At 43.6% G+C, this 23,211-nt stretch overlaps 1 protein-coding gene across 1 annotated transcript; it reads right to left on the reverse strand.

Moving 5' to 3' along the window:
- Positions 1 to 7,042: 7,042 nt before the first annotated feature.
- LOC126184046 (uncharacterized) lies at positions 7,043 to 20,721 on the reverse strand. The gene is made up of 2 exons (XM_049926406.1): positions 20,586 to 20,721; positions 7,043 to 7,692 (listed from the first exon to the last, which is right to left on the reverse strand). Exons 1-2 carry the CDS (start codon positions 20,719 to 20,721, stop codon positions 7,043 to 7,045), a joined length of 786 nt encoding a protein of 261 aa, XP_049782363.1.
- Between the last annotated feature and the right edge of the window lie 2,490 nt (positions 20,722 to 23,211).

Here is a 23,211-nt window from a genome sequence, read left to right on the forward strand (position 1 = left end):
GACGGTGGCGGTGCACAAATGCTGCGCAGCTAGCGCCATTCGACGGCCAACACCGCGGTTCCTGGTGTGTCCGCTGTGCCGTGCGTGTGATCATTGCTTGTACAGCCCTCTCGCAGTGTCCGGAGCAAGTATGGTGGGTCTGACACACCGGTGTCAATGTGTTCTTTTTTCCATTTTCAGGAGTGTAGATACACTTTCTGCAGGACCTGATCATCATTTTGCACACACTGAAGGGTATATACTTCACGACATTCGCTTCAGAACTGCTACAAATTCGTCGGGCAATAGATCGCGCAGCTCAAACTGTCAACACAACTGGCATTGCTAAGAGTATCTACGGGTTATACATAATGCTAGTGACTACTTTGAAGGTTAGTAAAGCTTTGAAACACGTATCTATTTTTTACGAGCTGCAAATAAATAGTTGCCACTGTTAAAGTACCAATCCTCGTATAAGGTTGCAGCTGCTTTCGGAAGCCATGCCGTGCATTTCCAGGGAAGGAAGTGTAATCTGTGAGATCAGCAGAGTGATTGTCTGCACTTTTGTCACTCGGTTTCTCCCACATTAACAATGGCGACTGTTTCCGTAAGCCACAGCAATAGGTTACCTGTGGAGTGTCCTAGGATACGCTTAATAGAATATCAAGTTCCTGCATCGCTCGCCACGAGAGATAGCTGCAGAAATGTCATGGGTATCATTTCATCATGTGTAAACATACCCTATGGCCCCCATCCTGTGGTTCCATATATGTATCACTCTCGACATACCTTGGATGAACCAAAATGGTACGATGTGACGCACCCATTTTCTGGAGATTGATGTCGCCGAGGCATTGTGGCATGTCCATCAATGCAAGCTGCACCTACTAATGGAAGTTTCGAGATTTCATTGACGGGCTATAGTCGTCAGCACACCGAACAAGCACTGGAGGGAACAATCAGATGGTGCGGGAGAAGCATTCCTCAGACACGGTAACAAAGACGACAGGTAAGTAATATAGTAACAGTACTAGTTTTATTTGTCTGTGTGCCATTCTGTACAGTGGTACTGGACGTGTCATGTTTACAAAGAGTTTAAAAATTGCTCATTTACAAGCTTAAAAACTGTAAAGTTACATGAACATGCCAATAAGGTAGATGATTATCTCAATAAAATCATCTAAAACCGCTAACATACACTCAGATTTTTCTTAGCTTGTTACATGGAGTTCACAAATTATATCAGTAGAAAGAGAAGTATTGCACTGCATTACTTGGCTCACTTTGAAGAACCCTGAAGCCTCATGCCGGAACACGTGCAACACAGTACCATGTATATGATGTCACATGTGCAAGTTATCTAGAAGCAGGGTGAAGGCAACGACGCCCCTATCCAAGATTTCAGAATCACTGATGGCACAGTGGTGGGATATTCAGAATACCTACTATTAAAGCAAAACAGCCAATGACAGCCCATTATTTTTACCAGCTATTAAAACAAAACAGCCAATCGCAGAACAGTATTTTACTGATCATTAAAACGAAATAGATAATCCCCATCTAGTTTACTGTACCTCCCACTTATCAACAAGTATAACTTGATCTTTGTACCATACATGGTGCAGGGCACAATGGACACTAAAGTGTCTGCATCTAAAATATCTGTATTGTTTATCAAAACACAAGTAACACTCCAGCTTATACAACTTGCAGCTTAAGCTCCAGTTGTCAACGACCATAGTTCGATTATTGTACCACACTTAGTATAAAACACAGTGGACCATACAAATATAAATTGCCTATATTATTGCTGTATATCTGTACATAAAACATGGTGCTTATCAAGTAAAGTAATATACTTACATCAGTATATATATTCGGCTTCACATTTTGTAGAAAAACACTATTTGAATCCAGGAGCTCAGAAACCAGATGTATTCTCCATCCACCACGTCATTTTTTAGATCACAATACCTTTATCTGAAAGTCTCCAATCTCTAGTTACCACAAAGCCTATACTGCACAAACAAATTGTAAGAACATTATTATGTGAGAATAATTTTTGTTTACATGCTATTTGTGCGTCCAAATAAGCTTATGCATGCAAAATGATGAGGCCGAGTCTGTGGTTGCCTGCCCACTCCTGAAAGAGTCAGGAATGGAATAAAGAAAAATATATATTTTTACAACTTGTACCTCGAAATCCAGAAATTTTTGTCGTCCAAATGCAGCTGGCAACTGGTACCTGCATAGCTACACAAACTACATGATACTTCAACGAAACACGATACTGAATAGTGGTAATACTCCTTCGTGCTGGAAAGAAACGAGCGTTGTTATGCTTTCTGCTATCCACTTTCTACTACTTTTTAAAGTCAGTCAGTCATTACAGCAATTCCATCCTGAGATATTAACTGTAAACTGCAGTGTAATAGGTTTGTAATCTTCAGCTTATAAAGCTAACTTATGCTGTCATACAGTGTAAATTACGCAACTACATAGCACTGAAACGATGTAACATTCTGAACATTAGTCATGTACAGACGTATAGGAAAGATGCGAGAGTTGTTATGCTTTCAACTACCCACTTCCGATTACTTTTTAAATTCATCCAAACAGTATAGGAATCCATACTAGAGTATCAATTTCACCTTCTGCTGATAATAATAACTTACACTATCGCACATGAAAGACTAATGAACAATACCCCATGTACATCACTGTTAACAGTAACATTGTATCAAATTACCCCCATTTTATATTGGGTTACGGATAAGCATCAAACAAAGTGCAACAAATTGCCTCAAACATCGCCAGGTTTCATCAAACTTGTAAAATAAAAGTCCTCCACACATCACGACTCTTGCACAACATTCTAACAAATTTCCCCATATCTTACAAACACATGGTGGAAATTATTTGGGCAATGATGGTCACCAATACCACAATAATGGTGACTACCATTACCACGAATGCATGGTGTGGTCAATCCACTTTGTAGCTGCTCTTATCCTGATCATTGTGACAACAAATACCCCGAATACACTGCTTCATTCAACAATTAAGAAAAATAATTTCCTGTCAATAAGTATCAGCTACCGGATCTCAAATTGTACTCCCACATCAAAAGCTTACAGTGTACCTACCTCAACTTGACATGGGATGCCAAATGCTGGATCATAAAGCTGCACTGTAACACCGCAAACTGACTTTGTATGGGCCATAACACGACACTAGGTGTCAGCTACTGGATCTCAAATAGTATCCCAAGCATCAAACCAAATTGTAAGATCAAGAATGTGATTTTCACTCTGCAGCGGAGTGTGCGCTGATATGAAACTTCCTGGCAGATTAAAACTGTGTGCCGGACCGAGACTCGAGACCTTTGCCTTTCGCGGGCAAGTGCTCTACGAACTGAGCTACCCAAGCACGACTCACACCCCGTCCTCACAGTTTTACTTCCGCCAGTACCTCGTCTCCTAATTTCCAAACTTCACAGAAGCTCTTCTGCGAACCTGGAGAACTAGCACTTCTAGAAGAAAGGATATTGCGGAGACATGACTTAGCCACAGCCTGGGGGATGTTTCCAGAATGAGATTTTCACTCTCCTGCGGAGTGTGCGCTGATATGAAACTTCCTGGTAGATTAAAACTGTGTGCCGGACCGAGATTCGAACTCGGGACCTTTGCCTTTCACGGGCAAGTGCTCTACCAACTTTTTTTTCACCAGATTGCATTTTCAACAAAGGTGTGTCTGGTTTAAACCGATTCCATATAATCTCTCGTTGGTGCTGATCACATTGCTAACTGTTTTTTACCATGCGTAAATAGCGTCTGTAGATAGCCCGGCATAGTTGATGTTCCGCCATACAGCTTTCCAGTCACAATTAGGGAATTTCGTTTCAGTTTTGTTTCTGCCCTCATTTAACTTCCTTTCAAGTATGATGTCGCGCGCTGTGATACATGTGTTGCTTCTGATTTCGTCACTAAGATAACTTGCTTCGAGGAAAAAGTTCCTCACATACTGCAGACGGGCATTAATCCTTCGTACATCAATCGGTGATTGCAGGCTATGGCGTGTCACAGCCTCAAACAGCTTTGCGGTTATACATTGTGGAAGTTCTCTGAGTATATGGAAAGCCCGTTTGAGGAACAGAGAAGACGCTTTATTTCGAATATCCACCAAACCGAGGCCCCTGTTTCTGACATCCAGTATAACGATAGTCGCACCAACCCTGAATATGTCTCCACGCCATAAATAATTGGTAACAGTGGACATGATCCCTTTCGCTACTAGTTTAGGGGTTGGAAATACCTACGCAGTGAAATACGCTTTAGACAAAATGGAGGAGTTGATGAATCTGACTTTTTGCACCTGGTCCATAGTTCGATGGATGTTCTCCATTACAGCACCATGAACTTTCCTCCTAGTTTCCGTCCAGTTAAAAGCAGCCATCCTCATCGGACATGCCATTAAGGTTATTCCCAAAGTTTTATGTTTGTTGGTTTGTTTTGCCCATGCCAGTCGGAGGTGATCTAGGCCTCGTAGATTCAATATTTTACTTTTGTTTTCATTTGTTGTCGCTCCCGACGCTAGACAATACTTTTGGATTTCTCTTTCCAGTGTAACTGTCTCCTCCTTATTCCTTATTACAGCACCCACGTCGTCAGCATAAGCTCGTGTCACAGTTTTCTCACCACTCAATGTTATGCCTGTTAATCTTGCGTGGACAGTGAGGAGAAAGGGCTCTAAAGATACGGAAAATAAAAACATAGATAAGGGACTGCCCTGTGGAATCCCTCGCCTTATCTGTATGGGTTTAGATGTTTGGCCATTGATTGCTATTATACCTGTTGCAATATTTCTTAGCATGTTGACAATCTGAGAGTGGAAAGCCATTCTTGACAGCGTCGCAAAGAGGTATCTACGACTAACGCGGTCAAAAGCTTTATTGGAATCTATAAAGATTAAAACACATTTTATTGTTGTCACTGAGGTAATTGCAATGACGTCTCAGTATGCAGATAGACTTTAGAATATCGTTCTGGTCGGGGAACAAGATTGATGATGACTCAATATTTTGTTGGAAAAGGCAGAGAGTCTTTTGTGGATAATACGCGAAATTATTTTGTAATCAGAATTTAGTAGCGAAAGAGGCCGAAAATTGTTTAAGTTGGTTTTTTCTTTACTCTTAGGGATCAGTACTATTTTACTTTCCTTAAACTCTACAGGGACCGTTTTTCCGTTCAGGACCTCATTCGCCATGGAAGTGATCTTGTCCCCAATTATAGACCAGTTGCGGGCATAAAACTCCCAGGGAGGCCATCAAGTCCCGAAGAGTTTTTGAGAGTTGAGTTACGCACTGCCTCATGTACTTCATCTTTAGTAATAGGTGACAGGATGTAAGCGTTTTCTGTTCCCGACAATTGTGGACCTAAAGTAGTGAGAAAGTCCTCGAGAGCTGCATCTTCCACTGTGGTAGGGGCATATAAGGTTTCATAGTACCTGTGGACTTCGTCCAGTATTCCTTTCTGGCATGTGAGCCTTGTACCAGTATGTGTCTGGACTTCATCAATAAAAGTTTGACGCCTGTTTTTAGCATGCCGCACGAAGTGATACAGAGAAGCTGTTTCATCTGCTACTACTGATGTGGCTTTCGATTTAATTTTTAGTCCCTCCATCTGTTGCCGTTTAATGCTTAAAAACTTGGCTTTTATTTTTTTGATATCATTCAGACGAATTACGTCATCATGTGCCTGTTGACATAAGTCTCTTAAAACTTTATAATAAAACTCCATTGTATTCCCCAACTCCCTGTGCCTCGCTGCACTAAACTGCATGAACTTTCCGCAGTCTTGGTTTAGCCCTGCTAGTCCACCACTCAATGACTTTTGGGTGCTTGTCTGCAGGCGGAGGCACATAGTCCACGCTACTCTTATTTCCTGTTCCAGTTCTTCGTCAGTTAAAACAGAGATATTCAAATTCCATTGGCCTCTGAATCGGTGGGTTGGCTGTACACTTAAATTAAAACAAGTTAAAAGTGTACTGTGATCGCTAAAATACAAGGGAATAGTTTCAACGTTTAATAAAAAAATTTTGCAAGTTTGGTGACACATAAATTCTATCTAGTCTGCTGCGGGAGTGGCTGGTCATATACGTGAACTCGACTGACGTCGGGTGCTGAGGTTCCCACACATCCTTAAGTTGTAGATCACTTACTAACTTTTTTAACTGTGACGAGTAGTTGAAATTGGGTTGTTGATGTTTCTGGTTTAAAACACAGTTAAAATCTCCACCTAGTATAAGAGAACACGGATTTTTCCTCAATAAATAAATCAGTTCATCTTGAAAGAACTTCGCACGATCCAATTTAGCCGGCCGGAGTGGCCGAGCGGTTAAAGGTGCTACATTCTGAAACCGCACGACCGCTGCGGTCGCAGGTTCGAATCCTGCCTCGGGCATGGATGTGTGTGATGTCCTTAGGTTAGTTAGTTTTAAGTAGTTCTAAGTTCTAGGGGACTTATGACCACAGCAGTTGAGTCCCATAGTGCTCAGAGCCATTTTGATCCAATTTATGGGAATTTCCTGATGGGGCGTAAAGGTTAAGCGCGGTGACATCGAAAATTTTTATGCCTATGGCTCTTCCTGGTTCTAGTCGTTCGATTTCAGTCACCGGAATGGCTATACCGATATTGGCTTCCGTAGGAACATTAACAATTTCAAAAAAGCCTGTGATCTGAAATTCCGTTATCGCAACTTCTTGTAGCAACGCGATATCTGTCCCAGACTGGAACAAGAATTCTTTTAGTGCTGCCAATTTCAAGGGTAACTGTATTTTATTAATGTCAATAGTAGTAACGCTATAAGCTTGCATCACAGACATACCAGAAGAAGCTATTTGGGTGAGGACCGGTATGATTATAGCAGCAACGTGCTTCTCTACAAGTCACGATCCTTACAAGCTGTGTGCCCATTACATGTACTACCTTCCCAGTAAATTTTTTACTGCTTTTAAACAAAGTGCTTGAAAAGAAAATTATCCTGAACTCCTGACAATGCATTGCTATAAGTCACTGTCGTCTTTCTCCTCGTCAGTGTTGGCTCTGATGACTTCATATTTAATATTCTTTTTCTTGATGTCTTTCTTCTCTGGTGTGGCTTTCGCTTGATGACGCGTGACAGCAAGACCTGGTTTCGGTCGCAGCCTCCGACGGTGGCCGTCTGGCGCAACGGCGGTGGCTTGCGAGTCGTCAATATTTGGCTCCGGCGTGTTGTCTGATGTGTTGTCTTTCTGGCGAGGCGGTGATGCTTGTTTATTTCCTACTTCGGCGCGGTGTTGCGCTTCGGAGTCAGCAGGTTGTTTACTTGGTACTTCCTCGTACTGTTCGCACTGTATGGGCTGTGCACTTGATGCGGTTATTGCAGCTGTGACTTCAGGCTCAGGGTCACATTTCCGTGAAAGGTCACTACCAGCTGCGTCATTATCTGTTCGTGGCGGTATAATTCCTTGTGCGGAAGTGGGAGCCACATCGACCTGCATTTCATCTCCTTTTTCCACTTCCAACAGATCTTCAGGACTTGGCTTCGGCTTCCTGGCAACGGGTGTTTCACAGGAAGAGTCCTCATCAACATTTTTGTCAGTGTCTTCTAGAGGACGCTTTTTAGTGGGAATCTCGCGGTCACGGGACGGAATTTCAGAAGTTAATGCAGGTGCTAAAGACGGAAATTCATTAACATTAAGTGCAACGTTTTCAGACGTAGTAACAGGATCCACGACAGCCGCCGGCTCTGTTGTATTACCGCCCGCATCTCGTGGTCGTGCGGTAGCGTTCTCGCTTCCCACGCCCGGGTTCCCGGGTTCGATTCCCGGCGGGGTCAGGGATTTTCTCTGCCTCGTGATGGCTGGGTGTTGTGTGCTGTCCTTAGGTTGGTTAGGTTTAAGTAGTTCTAAGTTCTAGGGGACTTATGACCACAGCAGTTGAGTCCCATAGTGCTCAGAGCCATTTGAACCATTTGTTGTATTACTGGCTGGCAACAAAACGTTGAGTGTTAATTTCCGGCGTTGCGTAAGGTTATTTTTTAGCACAAAAACACGGCGAGGGCAGTCCTGGCGGAGGTGACCAGACTCGTTAAATACATGACATGTGGGGGTTTGCCCTGAGTAAATAACATACACCTCGTGCCCGTCAACAAAGATGTGGGAGGGAATGTTTGCCTTCACTTCCATCTCCACGGAGCGAATTCCGTTAAAGCACTGCAGCTTGAAATGTGAAGCCCACTTTTCGTTGACTATTTGCCTGACAACCCCATACTTTGAAAGGACATCTTTAATTTTCGAGTTGTCTACTTCTATGTGAATATTCAAAACCCTAACATTTATAATTACAGACTCGGAATTCCTGAGTTTTACAGTACTTTTAGTACCATCACGGTGTATAAATTCCGTTTCATAACCAAATTTTTCCAGAAAGCGGTCTACACTCACGGAATCGTTAAACCTTACAAAAATGCAGTATTCATCAGAGTCTAGCTGCATGGTATGAACAGATTCAGAATGAAGGCCAATTACGTCGGTAATCCAGTCGTGTATTTCAAGTGCAGAGGGCTGTACTCGACGGGTGTGCCTGTCGAAGGTGAAAATCACGGTGTTTTTTCTCACAGAGTTTGCCATGGTGTTCTGCAGCGAAGAATTTCGGACAACGCCGAAATCCCAACGGCACTACGTAGAAAGACGACACGAACGAAGACCAATAGCTCAATTTATAATACTTAATTCACGTGCAAAACGCCAATAAACAATCACGAAACACGAAAACACTGGCGTAAACACTGAACGTTCACGGAGCAAACTTGAGGAGCGTGCGACCGCGGCGACAGCTAAAGCCAGTCTGTGCTGAGCTACCCAAGCTGCCCAAGCTCTGAGCAGGAGAGCTTCTGTGAAGTTTGGAAATTAGGAGACGAGGTACTGGCGGAAGTAAAGCTGTGAGGACGGGACGTGAGTCGTGCTTGGGTAGCTCAGTTAGTATAAGCCTGCATTGCGCCGAGCGTTAATTGCATACGGAAGAGAGCAGATGATGTGGAGGCGACACACGACGGAATTTTATTTCACGATGCTCCGCGAACTTTCTGTACAAGCACCTTCACAGGAGCGTCGTGCCGGTATAAAACGAGCACAGGCCTAAATAATTTCCATAACGCGCCGCCGTCTGGAGGGTGTCGCAATCCGTGCAAGGGCCTTTGAACGAGTCCGTGGAGAATCACCGTCGATGTATCACATTATCAGAGAAAAACAACGTAGCCGCAGAACCTTAATACAGACGGTCGTACTGCCAGATGGTCGCCGTATGACAACGCAAAAAGACATTGCCAACGCTTTTGTGGAACACTACGGTCATCTCTATGAAGAAGCGGAACACGATCAGGCAGCCTTTCATGAGGTCCGACGAACGCTCTCCGCGTGTCTATATATATATATATATATATATATAAAGTGGTCAGCGCGACGGAATGTCATACCGCATACCGAAGAGCCCGGGTTCGATTCCCGGCTAGGTCGGAAATTTTCTCCTCTCAAAAAAAAAAAAAAAAAAAAAAAAAAAGGAAAAAAGAAAAGAAAAAAAAAGTTAGTAGAGCACTTGCCCGTGAAAGACAAAGGTCCCGAGTTCGAACCTCGGTCAGGCACTCAGTTTTAATCTGCCGGGAAGTTTCAAATTGTAAGATGATGTATAATAATTTGTCATTGTTACAGACAAGTATCGAACAAACCTGTAAAAAATGTACCAAACTTTGCCATTGATAAACAAATTTATAAGAAATTGTCCCATATATAACCATCGATACATTAAATTGTAATAAGCAGCCCCATAAATCACCAGTTATATGCGATGTATGCAGAAATTCGTTACAACTTTCATATAACATGTCGATGTATTGGGCATTTTCTTACAATATTTGTTAACATGTCGATGTACAGCACATTTTGTTGCAATATTCTTTGACGCTTGTAACCAAATATAAAATGGTAGCAACTCCAACAATTTTGTGATAGCATGGTGATCTGTTGTGCAATCTGTTACACTTTTGTGTAAAAATGGTGACATACAGGGTAATTTATTACAATTTCACTGTCACATAGCGATGTATGGGGCAATTTGTTACAGCTTCGATGTAACATAGTGATTTGAGGAGCAATTTGTTACAATTTATCATCAAGTGGCGACGTATGGGGTAATTTGTTACAGTTTTTCTGTAAAATGGCGATTATGGGGCGAAGAGTCATGTTGTCTCCACTGTACAATACCATAAGCTAGCATTATCAGCAGAACATGACAAATGTTTTGTAGTGTAAGGTAAAGTTAATACTCTACCATGGGGTTCTACAATGTTTGCGTGACTTTGAAAGGTAGTTGAAACTGTGTAGCTGAAATCAAATGCAACCTTTGTTTCTTTCTTACCTATATAAATGTATATTGCTACTGTTCAGTATGCTATTTCCTCATAGCTTCAAGTAGGATCTACTGTGCAACAGCAAAAGTTAGCGTTATCAGCAGAACATCACAAATGTTTTGTAATGAAAGACAAAAATCTTACTCCCAGCTTGTAGTTTCTATAATGTCTGGCTGACTTTGGAAAGTAGTTGAAGGTATGTAGATGAAAGCATGGCAACACTTATTTCTTACCTATAGAACTGTGACTTACTACAGTTCACTAGTACTACAGTAGCATTACTACAGTTCGTCCTCTCCAGGGAACACCACCACCTAGTCAAAGCATTTATTGTGTGAGTGGAGGGGCTTGCATGTTCATATGGAACTGAGAGCCAAGCCTGCTGTAACACAGCTACTGTCTGGGTCTCCCATGATGGACAGGCCATAGTAGACGAACCAGACAAGAGTGTCCCACAGCATCCCTCCCGCATAGATTCCCATAGTCGATACCCAATTCCCAACCGAGCGAGGTGGCGCACTGGTTAGACACTGGACTCGCATTCGGGAGGACGACGGTTCAATCCCGCGTCCGGTCATCCTGATTTAGGTTTTCCGTGATTTCCCTAAATCACTCCAGGCAAATGCCGGGATGTTTCCTTTCAAAGGGCACGGCCGACTTCCTTCCCCGCCTTCCCTAATCCGATGAGACCGGTGACCTCGCTGTCTGGTCTCCTTCCCCAAAACAACCCAACCAACCCCAATTCCCAAGGTACTTAAACCCTTCCATGGTAATAGAAGGAGCTGTAGAAGGTAAAAACCGTAGAGAACCACAAAGAACAGACTACATAAAACAAACAATTGAGAATGTAGATTGCAAGTGCTACTCTGACATTACTAGTTTGGCACAAGAAAGTAATTGAACATCGTCATCCTGGAAGGTATTCTATGAGGAGGTAGAAGGTGCAGCTACCTGAGCCTTTCTTCATAAAACCCTCACTTGAATACCAACCAATTCTGGAAGAACGCTAATGAAGGAGGATGGTGAGGATACAAAGGCAGCACGTGAGATGTTGGGTGCGCTCCTCAAGACTATCTGCTGTCAGTGTAGTCTGGTAGATAACATAGACCAAGATTCAGTCTCTGGGACCTACTGGTTTACAGGAAGACAAAGGGATGGTGGGGAGTCTGCCAGAGAATATGTTGATTTCAAATGAATCCAGTGGGCAGTGTGAATGTTTAAACCATTCAAGTAACGAGCATCTGATGAACTCTTTTGGCTCTACTGCGTAGATTCCTGTGCACACTGTTAAGAGTCAGCCTAGCAGCAGGAGTCATTTCTAATGCTTGGAGGGCAGCAAAGGATGTCTTCATTGCAAGGCCAGGGAGGGCTGATCATACCAAAGCTAAGGAGATGAGACCGATCAGTTTGTTTTTCCTTTCTCATAAAGACGTGACAAAAACTTGTTAATGTTCATGTTAACTGAGATTCCTCCATAGCTTTGTTCGTATGGAGTGATTGTGCATGTATGGCAGTGTCTCTCACCCCTAGTGCACACTTCCCACTCTACCACGCCTCATTATCTGAGAGAGAAGACCTAGTGGGCTTGCGCAGTGGTTAGCACACTGCATTCGCATTTTGGAGGACGACGGTTCAAACCCCCGTCCAGCCATCTTGGTTTAGGTTTCCCTGATTTCCCTACATCGCTCAAGGCAAATGCTGGCATGTTTTCTTCAAAATTGCGCGGCCGCTTTCTTTCTTCATCTTTCCCTAATCTGAGCTTGTGCACCGTCTCTTATGACCTCGTTGTCGACGGGACGTTAAACACAAAACTCCACCTGCTCCTGAGGGGAACAGGGGGGAGGGGTGACTGTGAAAGTGCCAGTTTTGTTTTATATTTCTCAGCAACTTAGAATACAAACAAAACAAATATTTTGTATCATTTCATTATTTTTGGGGCACTGAAGACATAATTAAGTTTACATCTGGACAAACTGTTGGCATACGGACACACACAGCCAGTTTCACAGATTTTCGTGACTCAGGTTGCGACGTAGTCGTGGTCGTGACTTGTTTGTTTTCATACTCGAATAAAGCCTTTCACGCACTATGTTGAGCGACACATTGATATCAAGTTAGCAGCCTTATTGAGACGTGGAAACTCACCCCGAGGGAAAAAAAAACATAGAACTCCTCGACAATTTTTTCGTAAGAGAATTGTTTTTAAACGGGAGTTCCATCTGCAGATCCACAGTGGCGTTTAGAGCTGAAATGGCAAACGGTCTCAAAACGATTAGCAATGTCCTCAAATGCTTACAAAGTTATTCCTGCAATTCTTTCACTGCCACAACTGATTGTTAAAAAATCGAGCTTTCCTTAACGACAGTGAGCTTATGGAAATTGACGGTATTTCACAATACGACTTTATATTTAAATGCCTCCACTATCACCATTAAATCATAAATAAGTTGCTTCTCACCATGAAATTTCTTATTAAGGGCTTCTCCAGTCAACGTTATTTAAAATGCAATGTCTGCAATCCATTTAGAATCTTCTAGCCGGTCTTAAATCGAAATTTCGTCACTAGCATCCTTTGATTTAACATACGTACTTTGCAGTAATGTATAAGGTCTCCAAATCCTTCACTCAATTCCATCAAAACTCTGGCCACTGAAAATGTAATAATGCATGCGACTTCACAAAATTTACTATTCGCACCATGAATTGCATCTCGTGTTCCATGCCTGCATATTTATCGCAAAGTGCTACATGATATACAGAACAATGAAATCTGTTCACATCGTCTGTCGATAGTTATAACTTTTAGCTCTTTCATCGACAAATAAATCTTTAAATTCTTTCTGTATCGTGCTGTAATGCCGGTTCATAGCAAGTCTGCGGTAGCCGTCGATTATGCGACTACGCAATAGATACTGAGAGCTCTCGTCCTTCTCCATGTGATTCCCATTCATTCTCAAAGGAATGCAACAGCAGGTCGCTAGACTGTCTTATTCTGCACAAACAGCCACTCGACCTGCAAACTTCTTGTACGCTGAGGTGACTAAAGTCATGGGATAGTAATATGCTACTATACAGATGGCCGTACTATCGCTCATTCGAGGTATAAAAGGGCACTGCATTGGCGGAGCTGTCATTTGTACTCAGGCGATTCGGTGATTCATGGGAAAAGGTTTTTGACATGATTACGGCCGCATGGAGGGAATTACCAGACTTTGAACGCGGAATGATAGTTGGAGCTAGATACACGGGGCATTCATTCGGAAATCGTTAGGCCATTCAGTATTCTGAGATCCACAGCGTCAATAGTGTGGAGAGAATACCAAATTTCGTGCATTACTTCTCACCATGAACAAAGCAGTGGCCGACGGCCTTCACTTAACGACAAAGAGAAGCGGCGTTTGCGTACAGTCGTCAGTGCCAACAGACGACAAATACTGGGTGATATAACCACAGAAAGAAATGTGGGAAGTACGACGAATGTATCCGTCAGGTTAGTGTGGCGAAATATCTCGTTAATGGGCTCTGCCAACAGACGATTGACGCGAGTGCCTTTGCTAACAGCACGACATCGCCTGCAGTGCCTCTCCTGGGCTCGTGACCATATCGGTCTGACCTTAGACACCTGGAAAACCGTGGCCTGATCAGATGACTCCTGTTTTCGTGTGGTAAGAGCTGATGGTAGGCTTCGAGTGTGACGCAGACCCCAGGAAGCCTATACGCCCGGGTTCCCGGGTTCGACTCCCGGGGGGATCAGGGAATTTCTCTGCCTCGTGATGGCTGGGTGTTGTGTGCTGTCCTTAGGTTAGTTAGGTTTAAGTAGTTCTAAGTTCTAGCGGACTGATGACCATAGCTGTTAAGTCCCATAGTGCTCAGAGCCATTTGAACCATTTGAACCCCAGGAAGCCAATGGCCCAAGTTGTCAACAGGGCACTGTGCAAGCTGGTGGAGACTTCATAATGGTGTGGGCCGTCTTTACGTGGAACCATACTAGGTTGTCTGGCCCATTGTCACCGAGTCACAATTGTCGCTATTGGCTTGAAGAACATTCTGGAAAATTTGACGAATGATTTGGCCATCCACATCGTCCGACATGAGTCCCGTCGAACATTCGTGAGACATAATCGAGAGGTCAATTCGTGCACAAACTCCTGCACCGGCAACACTCTAGCAATTATGGACGGCTATGGACGCACCATGGCTCAATATTACTGCAGGGAACTTCCAACTACCTGTTGAGTCGATGTCACGTCGAGTAGCTACACTGCGCCAGGCAAAAGAAGTTTCGACACGGTATTAGGAGGTATCCCATGACTTATGTCATCTCAGTGTGTACCACGAACAAACAGCGAAGGCTAAACAGCGCTTACTGTAGAAAGCCGTGCCGACCAAACAAATCGCGCCAAATTCTGGAAGGAGTCGCTTCGCACTGGTAAGGGAATGTCGCGATATACCGAGAAGGACTGCGCAAAGCCGAGATGGACCGAGTAGGGCCGATAGGCTGCTGAATATTCATGAATGAAGTTTTGCACGCCATGGCCGACCCTGCTCTACATGTGAACTCACACGCATATTAATCAGACAAATCATGTGAAACATCACTTCACCAGCTGATGAGCGTGGCATTAAGATCATCATATCTAGATAGATTATGACCACGCTGAGTAAACGAAAGGTGAAAGCAATCATGTGGATGAGAAAATATTGATCAGCACCGCCAGAGAGCTTCCGCAAAGGAGGATGAGGGTGCAGTGGGGGGGAGGGGTGGCGGGAGGGCGGGGGGGGGGGGGGCTCCGTCACCACTACTATGGAACCTAGTGGTGAACAGACTCATCGAAAAGTTAAATTTTAGTGGTTACATTTGCCAAGGATATGCGGATGATTTAGTCACAGTAATACCTGGAAAATTTGCTAGTGCAGTTGGAGCAATGGCACAATGCATTTTGAACATTGTGGAAAGCTGGTGCAGGAAACAGGATCTAAAGGTCAATCCCAAGGAAACTATTGTGGTACTGTTCACACGAAGGCATAGCCAGGACATGTACTGGAATCTCAAGCTCTTCAACAAAACCCTGCCACTAGCGGTGGCACTGAAGTATCTAGGGGTTATTTTGGATGCGAAGCTGTCTTGGACAGTACACATAATTAATATATGTTCCAAGGTGAAAGGTGCTCTTATATGCACTAGAAGAGTCTGTGGTAAAAACTGGGTTGGGTCTAAGCTCCTAGAGCATGTACTAGATACACTCCACTGTAATAAGAACTACGGTAAGTTGTGGGACTACTGTATGATGGATTGAAGTACAACAAAAGGTGGCTGTTCGAGCTTGAAAGGTGCGGAGATTGGCCTGCTCAGCTATAACACGCGGAATTAAAAAATGGTTCAAATGGCTCTGAGCACTATGGAACTCAACTGCTGTGGTCATAAGTCCCCTAGAACTTAGAACTACTTAAACCTAACTAACCTAAGGACAGCACACAACACCCAGCCATCACGAGGCAGAGAAAATCCCTGACCCCGCCGGGAATCGAACCCGGGAACCCGGGCGTGAGAAGCGAGAACGCTACCGCACGACCACGAGATGCGGGCTAGGCGGAATTAGTAGCACACTAACAGCTGGGATGGAGACCGTCATTGATATGGCCCCATTAGACATTTGGTTACGATAGAGGCAGAAGCAGCTGCATACAGGTCAGGAACAGGACATAACCGTAAACTTTTAGGAAATTCACAATCCCACACAAGCATAGTGAATGTGGTAAACACAAGTTCGGGAAATGTCAGCTGACTAAACGACAACATCCAGCTACTTTAACAAACATTTCAAGGTAGGGAATAGTGGAAGAACGAATCTCGATACCACCCAGGAAACATTTTCTGTTTTACCGACGTTCCGTAAACAGAAGAAGGTTTTGGGGGCGTGTACACAGGGTATTGGCTAGACTAGAGAGAGCAGTCTCTCTAGGAAAGCTAGCCACAGTATTCCAGGCAGACATATCTACTATCAGAGTGTCCACAGAGGAGAATTTGCGAATTTGCGTAGGTGCTACAAGGATCATAACATCTACATTCATTCAGAGAGCCAGACAGCTCTGAAATCCTTCTCAGCCTCTGCAACGAAATCAATTATTCTTGCAGAATGCCATGAAACCCTTTTGAGGCTAGGGGAAAGCACCAGGGAAGACATGCTGTGGGTCCGTGCTCACCCAGGAACCAGTGGCAATGAACAAATTGATATGCTGCCGGAGCAAGAACAATGGCCCCATTTTTTGGACTGGAATCTGTCCTAACACTCACTAAGGCGATGGTGAGTGCGAAACTACTTACATACATTTGGGGGCAGCAAGCAGAATATGGGACAAAGATCAGAAAATATAAACATAGCAAGCTAATGATCCAAAGGCCATGTTTCAAAAGAAGCTCTGTAATCCTGAGCTTGAATAGGAGACAGATTAAACTCATGGTAGGATTAATGACTCGTCATTGGAACTTTATGAAATGATGGGTATTAGGAAAGAAACCGCTAAGTGCAGATTATACCACCATGGGAAAGAAACTATACCACATTTAATCTTCCAGTGTGAACTGCTGGAGACCAAAAGACACAAAATACTCAGGTCATTAAATCCTGAGGGAATTGTGTCTAATAAAGAACTAGTAAAAGACCAACTACTACTCTTTAAAGTTACCAGCTGGCATTATTAGAATTACAGAGAGAGAAACTGAGTATCATTGTGGGCAACAGTGAACTAATACCACTGCAGTTTTGTCTCCCTGCATAAATCAATCAATCAATGATTGCTATTTCGTAAATGTCTCAAATAGTTTGCACTGTGTGACAGTGTATGTCAGACCCACTAAGTGCAGTTTAACCTGTCACTTAGATTAGTAATGCCACGTGTGTTTTATTCTGTTATAGAAGATATTTTCTACGTATTTTATAAATAATAAAGGTTATTTCTGCTTTCTTAATAGTGTGGTACATAGACTAAAATGTACTTGTTGGACAATTCGGCTTACCCTGTGAGTTCGAGCAGCTGTAGTGTCAAGTGTACTTTGATAAATAATACAGGTATTTTACAAGTAGAATTATTTAATTTTAGGGTCTATTGAGTCTTGTAGCAAGTGGGATACAAGGATCAAACCATGCTTATTGCCAACTGCCGTTTAACTTGCAAGATAGGTCACTAGCGGCAATATACGGGCCATGTGTATCACTTTTTAAATGTTAAAGAAGAATTAAGTTTCGACAGCATTACCACGTATGTATCCTACAGTTATAGAAAATAACTTTATGTATTTTTAAAAACTTTATGGGCAGTATTATTTTGGGGAAAGATTGACTTTTAGTTCTTAACAAAAACTATGTACTTCTACTTAAATAATATGGTAAGTAACTTCAATGTGGCTTGCAGTCGGAATCTTCACGTATTTTGATAAACATTTTTATTCTGGAATAAACATAATATTTTTGAGAGATAAAACGTTCCTCACTTTGTGACACATTGTCCGTTATTTTCTTTCTTGTGTTATGTTTGCGTACCTTATTTGGTGCATTATTAAGTTATACTTACGCATTACGTAAATATGCAGTTTAAGTGATATAAAACGTTGTAAATCTCATTAAAATTCTCAATTTTTGGTGTGGTTTGTTGTGCTAAAGCGTTGGAAAATGTGACGTCGGTGGATAAACATGCAACCACAGCTATGTCTAAGATAAAAAAAGGCTCTATTAGCCAATCAGCAATGTTAATTATATTTTTTGATGCATTATCTTCTTCTCCCCTAGAAAGCTGCTCGGTCAGTTCGTTTTTATACTACCAGTTACATGGCCTCAATTAGCGCTATGACGAAATGTTAATAATTACAGCAGTGTACATTATAATTTTAATGGGGCATATGCCTTTTGCACTCTATGGAACAATTTAGATATGAATATAGCATTTAGGCACTTGATTTGAGAATCCACAAGTAGTAGGGCAACAGGGGCACCAATGAATTTTATTAGTGTGGGTTGCCTACATCAGGGGCAGGTATTCTCTCAGAGGCAAACCTGTTGTTCTTCTTTGATTAAAAGGTACTTAATCTCTGGTTCTCCTTTGATTGACAGGTCCTTAGTCTATTGTTCTGCTAAAAGGATCCTTCCTTTTGATTGCCAGGTCCTTAACCTATTATTTCCCCTCCCCGTCCCCCTCCCCCCGCCCCAACACCTCAGGAAACCTCCAACCCATCCCCTCCCCCTCGCTGCTACAGGTACACTATTCAGGTCTGAGTTATTAGAATAGTATTTCTCACTCTTACCAATTCGACTGACTACTTAATTAAATTGATCAATTCATTAACACTTCCCTCTCTGGTAAATGCCCACCCACCCCTGTAAATTGGCACACAAGGACTCAGTTGATCGGTCTTTTGGAGGGAATTCGATTTCAGTTTATGGAATGTTGTTTAAACAATTTGCACAATGTATAGAATATTGCTTAACTATTTATGATGTGTATAGAATATATTTCATTTATTTAGTTAAAGAATTTGTCAGGAAAGCGATTGAAATATATGGAATATTATTTAAACAATTTAGACAATGTGTGGAATATCGTTTATTTAAACAATTTATGGGATTCAAGGCCGTGTATGGAAGATATAGAAATTGTTTGCTCTGTGGTGGAGAGGAAGGATCTCATAACAGGAAATTCAAGGGTTTATTGCTTATTTATAAAAAATTCAGTTTGTGAGGGTTGGATTTATTTTGCTCATCGTTCTCTGCTCTTTGGAAAGATGTTTTCTTTTTTATTCCAGTCATGCAAGGAATACCATCATAAAACACCTTTGACACATAACTACAAAGTTAAAAACCTTTCTATCTCGAAGCACGCAGTGCCCGCCATCACCTGTTCACTGGACCACACAGAATGCCACCGCACACGCTGCCAGGAGTCGGGATGCACCGGCAGCCCATGCGGAGTGACGGCGCGGCCGTCAGCTACCGAGCCATGTTCAGGTGTTCGTTCAGGTCCCGCAAGCATGAGGCGCCGGCATCCTTCTCATACTTCACATCTGAGAAATACTTCTTGAAACACGTGTTCACTTAGGAACTACTGCTGGCGCGATGACGCATAGCCTTTGTTTGTACTTGCGGTTCAATGAGATGGTCGCATAGCGCATGACCCTCAGCAACTTGTTTGCATGGTGGCTAACCATCGAAAGTTCAGCTAAAAGGTTGTCAGTGTTATACTGATGTCACAAGTTAACGGTCGCTTTTGTTTTTGTAGGATCTTTCATGATGTTTCAGCTTCTCTGTATGGAAATTCTTGTCCGAACAGGACGTGTTCATGAAAATAGCCCAGAATAACACCGATTGCATTCTTCTTGATGGTCCTAACAAGGCATCCCATGCTACCCATCCTGGAAATCATAACGTCCCGCTTTGAACATACTTCTCAGAAACGGTTATACGTTCTCACCGCTAATAGCCTTCCTCATATGTGCGCACTTTCGATAAAACCGTTAATCATTAAACTATTCTTGTTGCTTGGAATGGGAGCACTGTCTAAGCACAGATGGGAAAATCAGAACAATTACGCAAACAGAAATCGAAGCAGTGTCCTGCAGAAGAGAAAAGTAGCAGGAATTTTCGGTGCCCTACAACAGTTTAGGTACAAAAAATGAATCGTTCAGCAGTGGCATCAAGCACCGTCGGTAGTGCCAGTGGCGGTAAATGGCAGAGACCGTTAGAGCATGATGGGTAATTACCTGGTAAGCATAGGTTAAAATCGGTAAATGTAGCTTATCTCTCCCACTAAGAATTCCATAGTATTGAGTACATGTCTCCTTCTTATTGTGTCAATGCATATCCACCAACACCAAAGCGTGGATGAAATGAACCGTGTCGTTTAACAGCAGACACAGTGGCATCAGTTGCTCCATCAGCAGCAGCATAAGCAGTACTGTAAGTATATATTCCGTCTTGGTAGTACTGGTGTGACCAGCAAGTCCTTAAATGATTTCGAGAAATCAAAATCCATAACTGTAACTTTTTTTCACTAAGAATTTCCTATTGAATACGTGTCTTATTGTTTCAGCATATATCCAGTTGGTAATTGATGAAGCTGAGAGGCAACAGCAACAGCAGTGGCAGCAACAACAGTGCTAGCAGCTGCACCAGCAGCAGCAACAGAAACAACAGAGGCTGCAGCTGCAGCAGCAACAGCAGTGGCAGCAGCTGCACCAGAAACAGCAGTGGCACGAACTGCAGCAGAATGAGCAATATCATCATAGGCAATATACACATCTTTCATCGATTTACGTAATGTATGCCACCAATGAGACTGATGTTGTTGTAGATGATTTAGAGGGACCAAAATCGATAAATGTTACTTTTTCACCAAGTATTTCGTATTGGTGCAGTATATGTCGTGTATACATAGTTTCTTTCCAAAAAAATTCATGATTTATGTAAAATTTTGTAGCCGTTGTTGTTGTTGTAGATGATTTCGAGGTTCAAAATCGATAAAACGTTCTTCTTTTTTTCACTAAGAGTTTCCTATACTACTGTGTATACGTAATTAAATTGCATTGTGTACATAATATGTTGTTGTAGATGATGGTTCAAATGGCTCTGAGCACTATGGGACTTAACATCTATGGTCATCAGTCCCCTAGAACTTAGAACTACCTAAACCTAACTAACCTAAGGACATCACACAACACCCAGTCATCACGAGGCAGAGAAAATTCCCGACCCCGCCGGGAATCGAACCCGGGAATCCGGGCGCGAGAACGCTACCACACGACCACGAGTCTTTTTTTTCTTCTTCTTCTTTATTGAATTTCAATTCCCCCCAAAGGGGGCGGGCTGGCAGCAGCTTAGTATGCCGCTCTTCAGCCTACAGACTTCGTGAGAAGGATGAAGAGAATAAATAATAAAAAACAGGCGATAAAATCGGAGACTTAAAGAGTAACATGGCGAAAAGAAATCGTGGAACTTAAAACAAAGAACAGAGGGATGATGATGCTAATAAAATACATACGAAGCAGACAGGTAAAACAGTAGACAGACAATTAAAAAACACGGCGACAGTCTGGATTCTGTTCGCAAAAGACATAAAATTCACACCTAGCGACAGCATGGTTTCTGTTCTCAACACGAGAAAGACGAACAACACGGAATAGTCACTGGAACACTGCACTAAAAAGTTGGCAAATGTGACATACCACAGCCGAGAGCAGGTGGGGGGAAACTGGACAGATGTTGGGAAAACAAAAAAGGGGGAAAGAAGAGTAAAAGCGAAGGGGGGAACCGGGAAAGGAGCTGATGGAGGATGAGGACCCATAAGAAGGGTGGGGGGCAGACGCGACAGGGAGTGGGGTAGGCAGAGGAGGGGAATACAAAAGGACTTGGGGGGGAGAAGGGAGGTAGGGAGAGGTTTAGTGGGGAGAAAACAGGACGGAAGGGGGGAAGAGGGAGCCCAGGGAAAGGACAGAGGAATGGAGGGAGAGTGAGAATAGGAGGGATAAATGCAGGGAGAGAGGGCATCGTCTGGGAGGGGGAGTTGATGGAAGCCACCTTGGGAAAGGAGATGTAGGGTGTACAGATGGAGGGTAGGGGGACACAACGGTGAAGACGTGGCAGGGGGCGGGGATGGGAGAGGAGAGGAGCAACCAGGGGGTGAGGGGGTTCAAGACGGCGGGAGGAGTAGAGGATGCGGATATGTTCGAGGAATAGGAGCAGATGGGGGAAAGGAATGAGATCATAGATCATCTGCATGGGGGACGGGAGGCGTATACGGAAGGCGAGGCGGAGTGCATGACGCTCAAGGATCTGGAGGGACTTATAGAATTTGGAGGGGGGGGGGGCAGATATCCAGGCAGGACTGGCATAACAGAGGATGGGACGGATTAAGGATTTGTAGGTGTGGAGGATGGTAGAGGGGTGCAACCCCCACGTCCGGCCAGAGAGGAGTTTGAGGAGTCGGAGGCGGTTGTGGGCTTTGGATTGGATGGAGCGGAGATGAGGGATCCAGGTGAGGTGACGGTCAATGGTGAGGCCAAGGTAGGTGAGGGTGGGGGTGAGGCGCACAGGACGTGCACAGACAGTTAGGGATAAATCCAGGAGCCGGAAGGAGCGAGTGGTACGACCTACGATGATTGCCTGTGTCTTGGAAGGATTGAGTTTCAGGAGCCACTGGTTACACCATGCAGCAAAAAGGTCAAGGTGATTCTGGAGAAGGCGTTGGAACCGTTGGAGGGTAGGAGCGAGGGCGAGGAATGCGGTGTCATCAGCATATTGCAAGAGGTGTACTGGAGGCGGGGTTGGGGCATATCCGCCGTGTACAGGATGTAGAGGAGAGGGGAGAGAACAGAGCCGTGGGGCACAATTGCAGAGGGGTAGAAGGTGTGGGAATTGGCATTATGGATGGTAACATAGCAGGGGCGGTGGGAGAGGAAGGAGGCCACCAGATGGATGTAGTTGATAGGAAGGCCGTAGGTTTGGAGTTTAAACAGGAGACCGGGATGCCAGACACGGTCGTAGGCCTTTTCTGGGTCAAGTGAGACAAAAATGGCGGAGCGACGGGAGTTAAGCTGGAGGGAGAGGAGATGAGTGAGGTGGAGGAGTTGGTTATCAGCAGAGAAGGAAGGTCGAAAGCCACATTGGGTGTTTGGGAGGAGGTGGTTTTGGTGGAGGTGGAGATGGATGCGCTGGGAAAGGATGGATTCCAAGATCTTGCTGAACACCGACGTGAGACAGATAGGACGATAGGAAGAGGCATCAGATGGAGGCTTGTTGG

Source organism: Schistocerca cancellata, chromosome 4, assembly GCF_023864275.1.
Source record: "Schistocerca cancellata isolate TAMUIC-IGC-003103 chromosome 4, iqSchCanc2.1, whole genome shotgun sequence".
Lineage (NCBI taxonomy): Eukaryota > Metazoa > Arthropoda > Insecta > Orthoptera > Acrididae > Schistocerca > Schistocerca cancellata.

Excerpts from the sequence above, each read along its gene's own strand:
- LOC126184046 (XM_049926406.1), bottom strand. The coding sequence starts at position 20,721 with ATGAAAGATGTGTATATTGCCTATGATGATATTGCTCATTCTGCTGCA. Across the intron at positions 7,693-20,585 it reads TGTTTCTGTTGCTGCTGCTG|CACCTGCATTAACTTCTGAA; the intron begins GTGCAGCTGCTA and ends TTCCGTCTTTAG.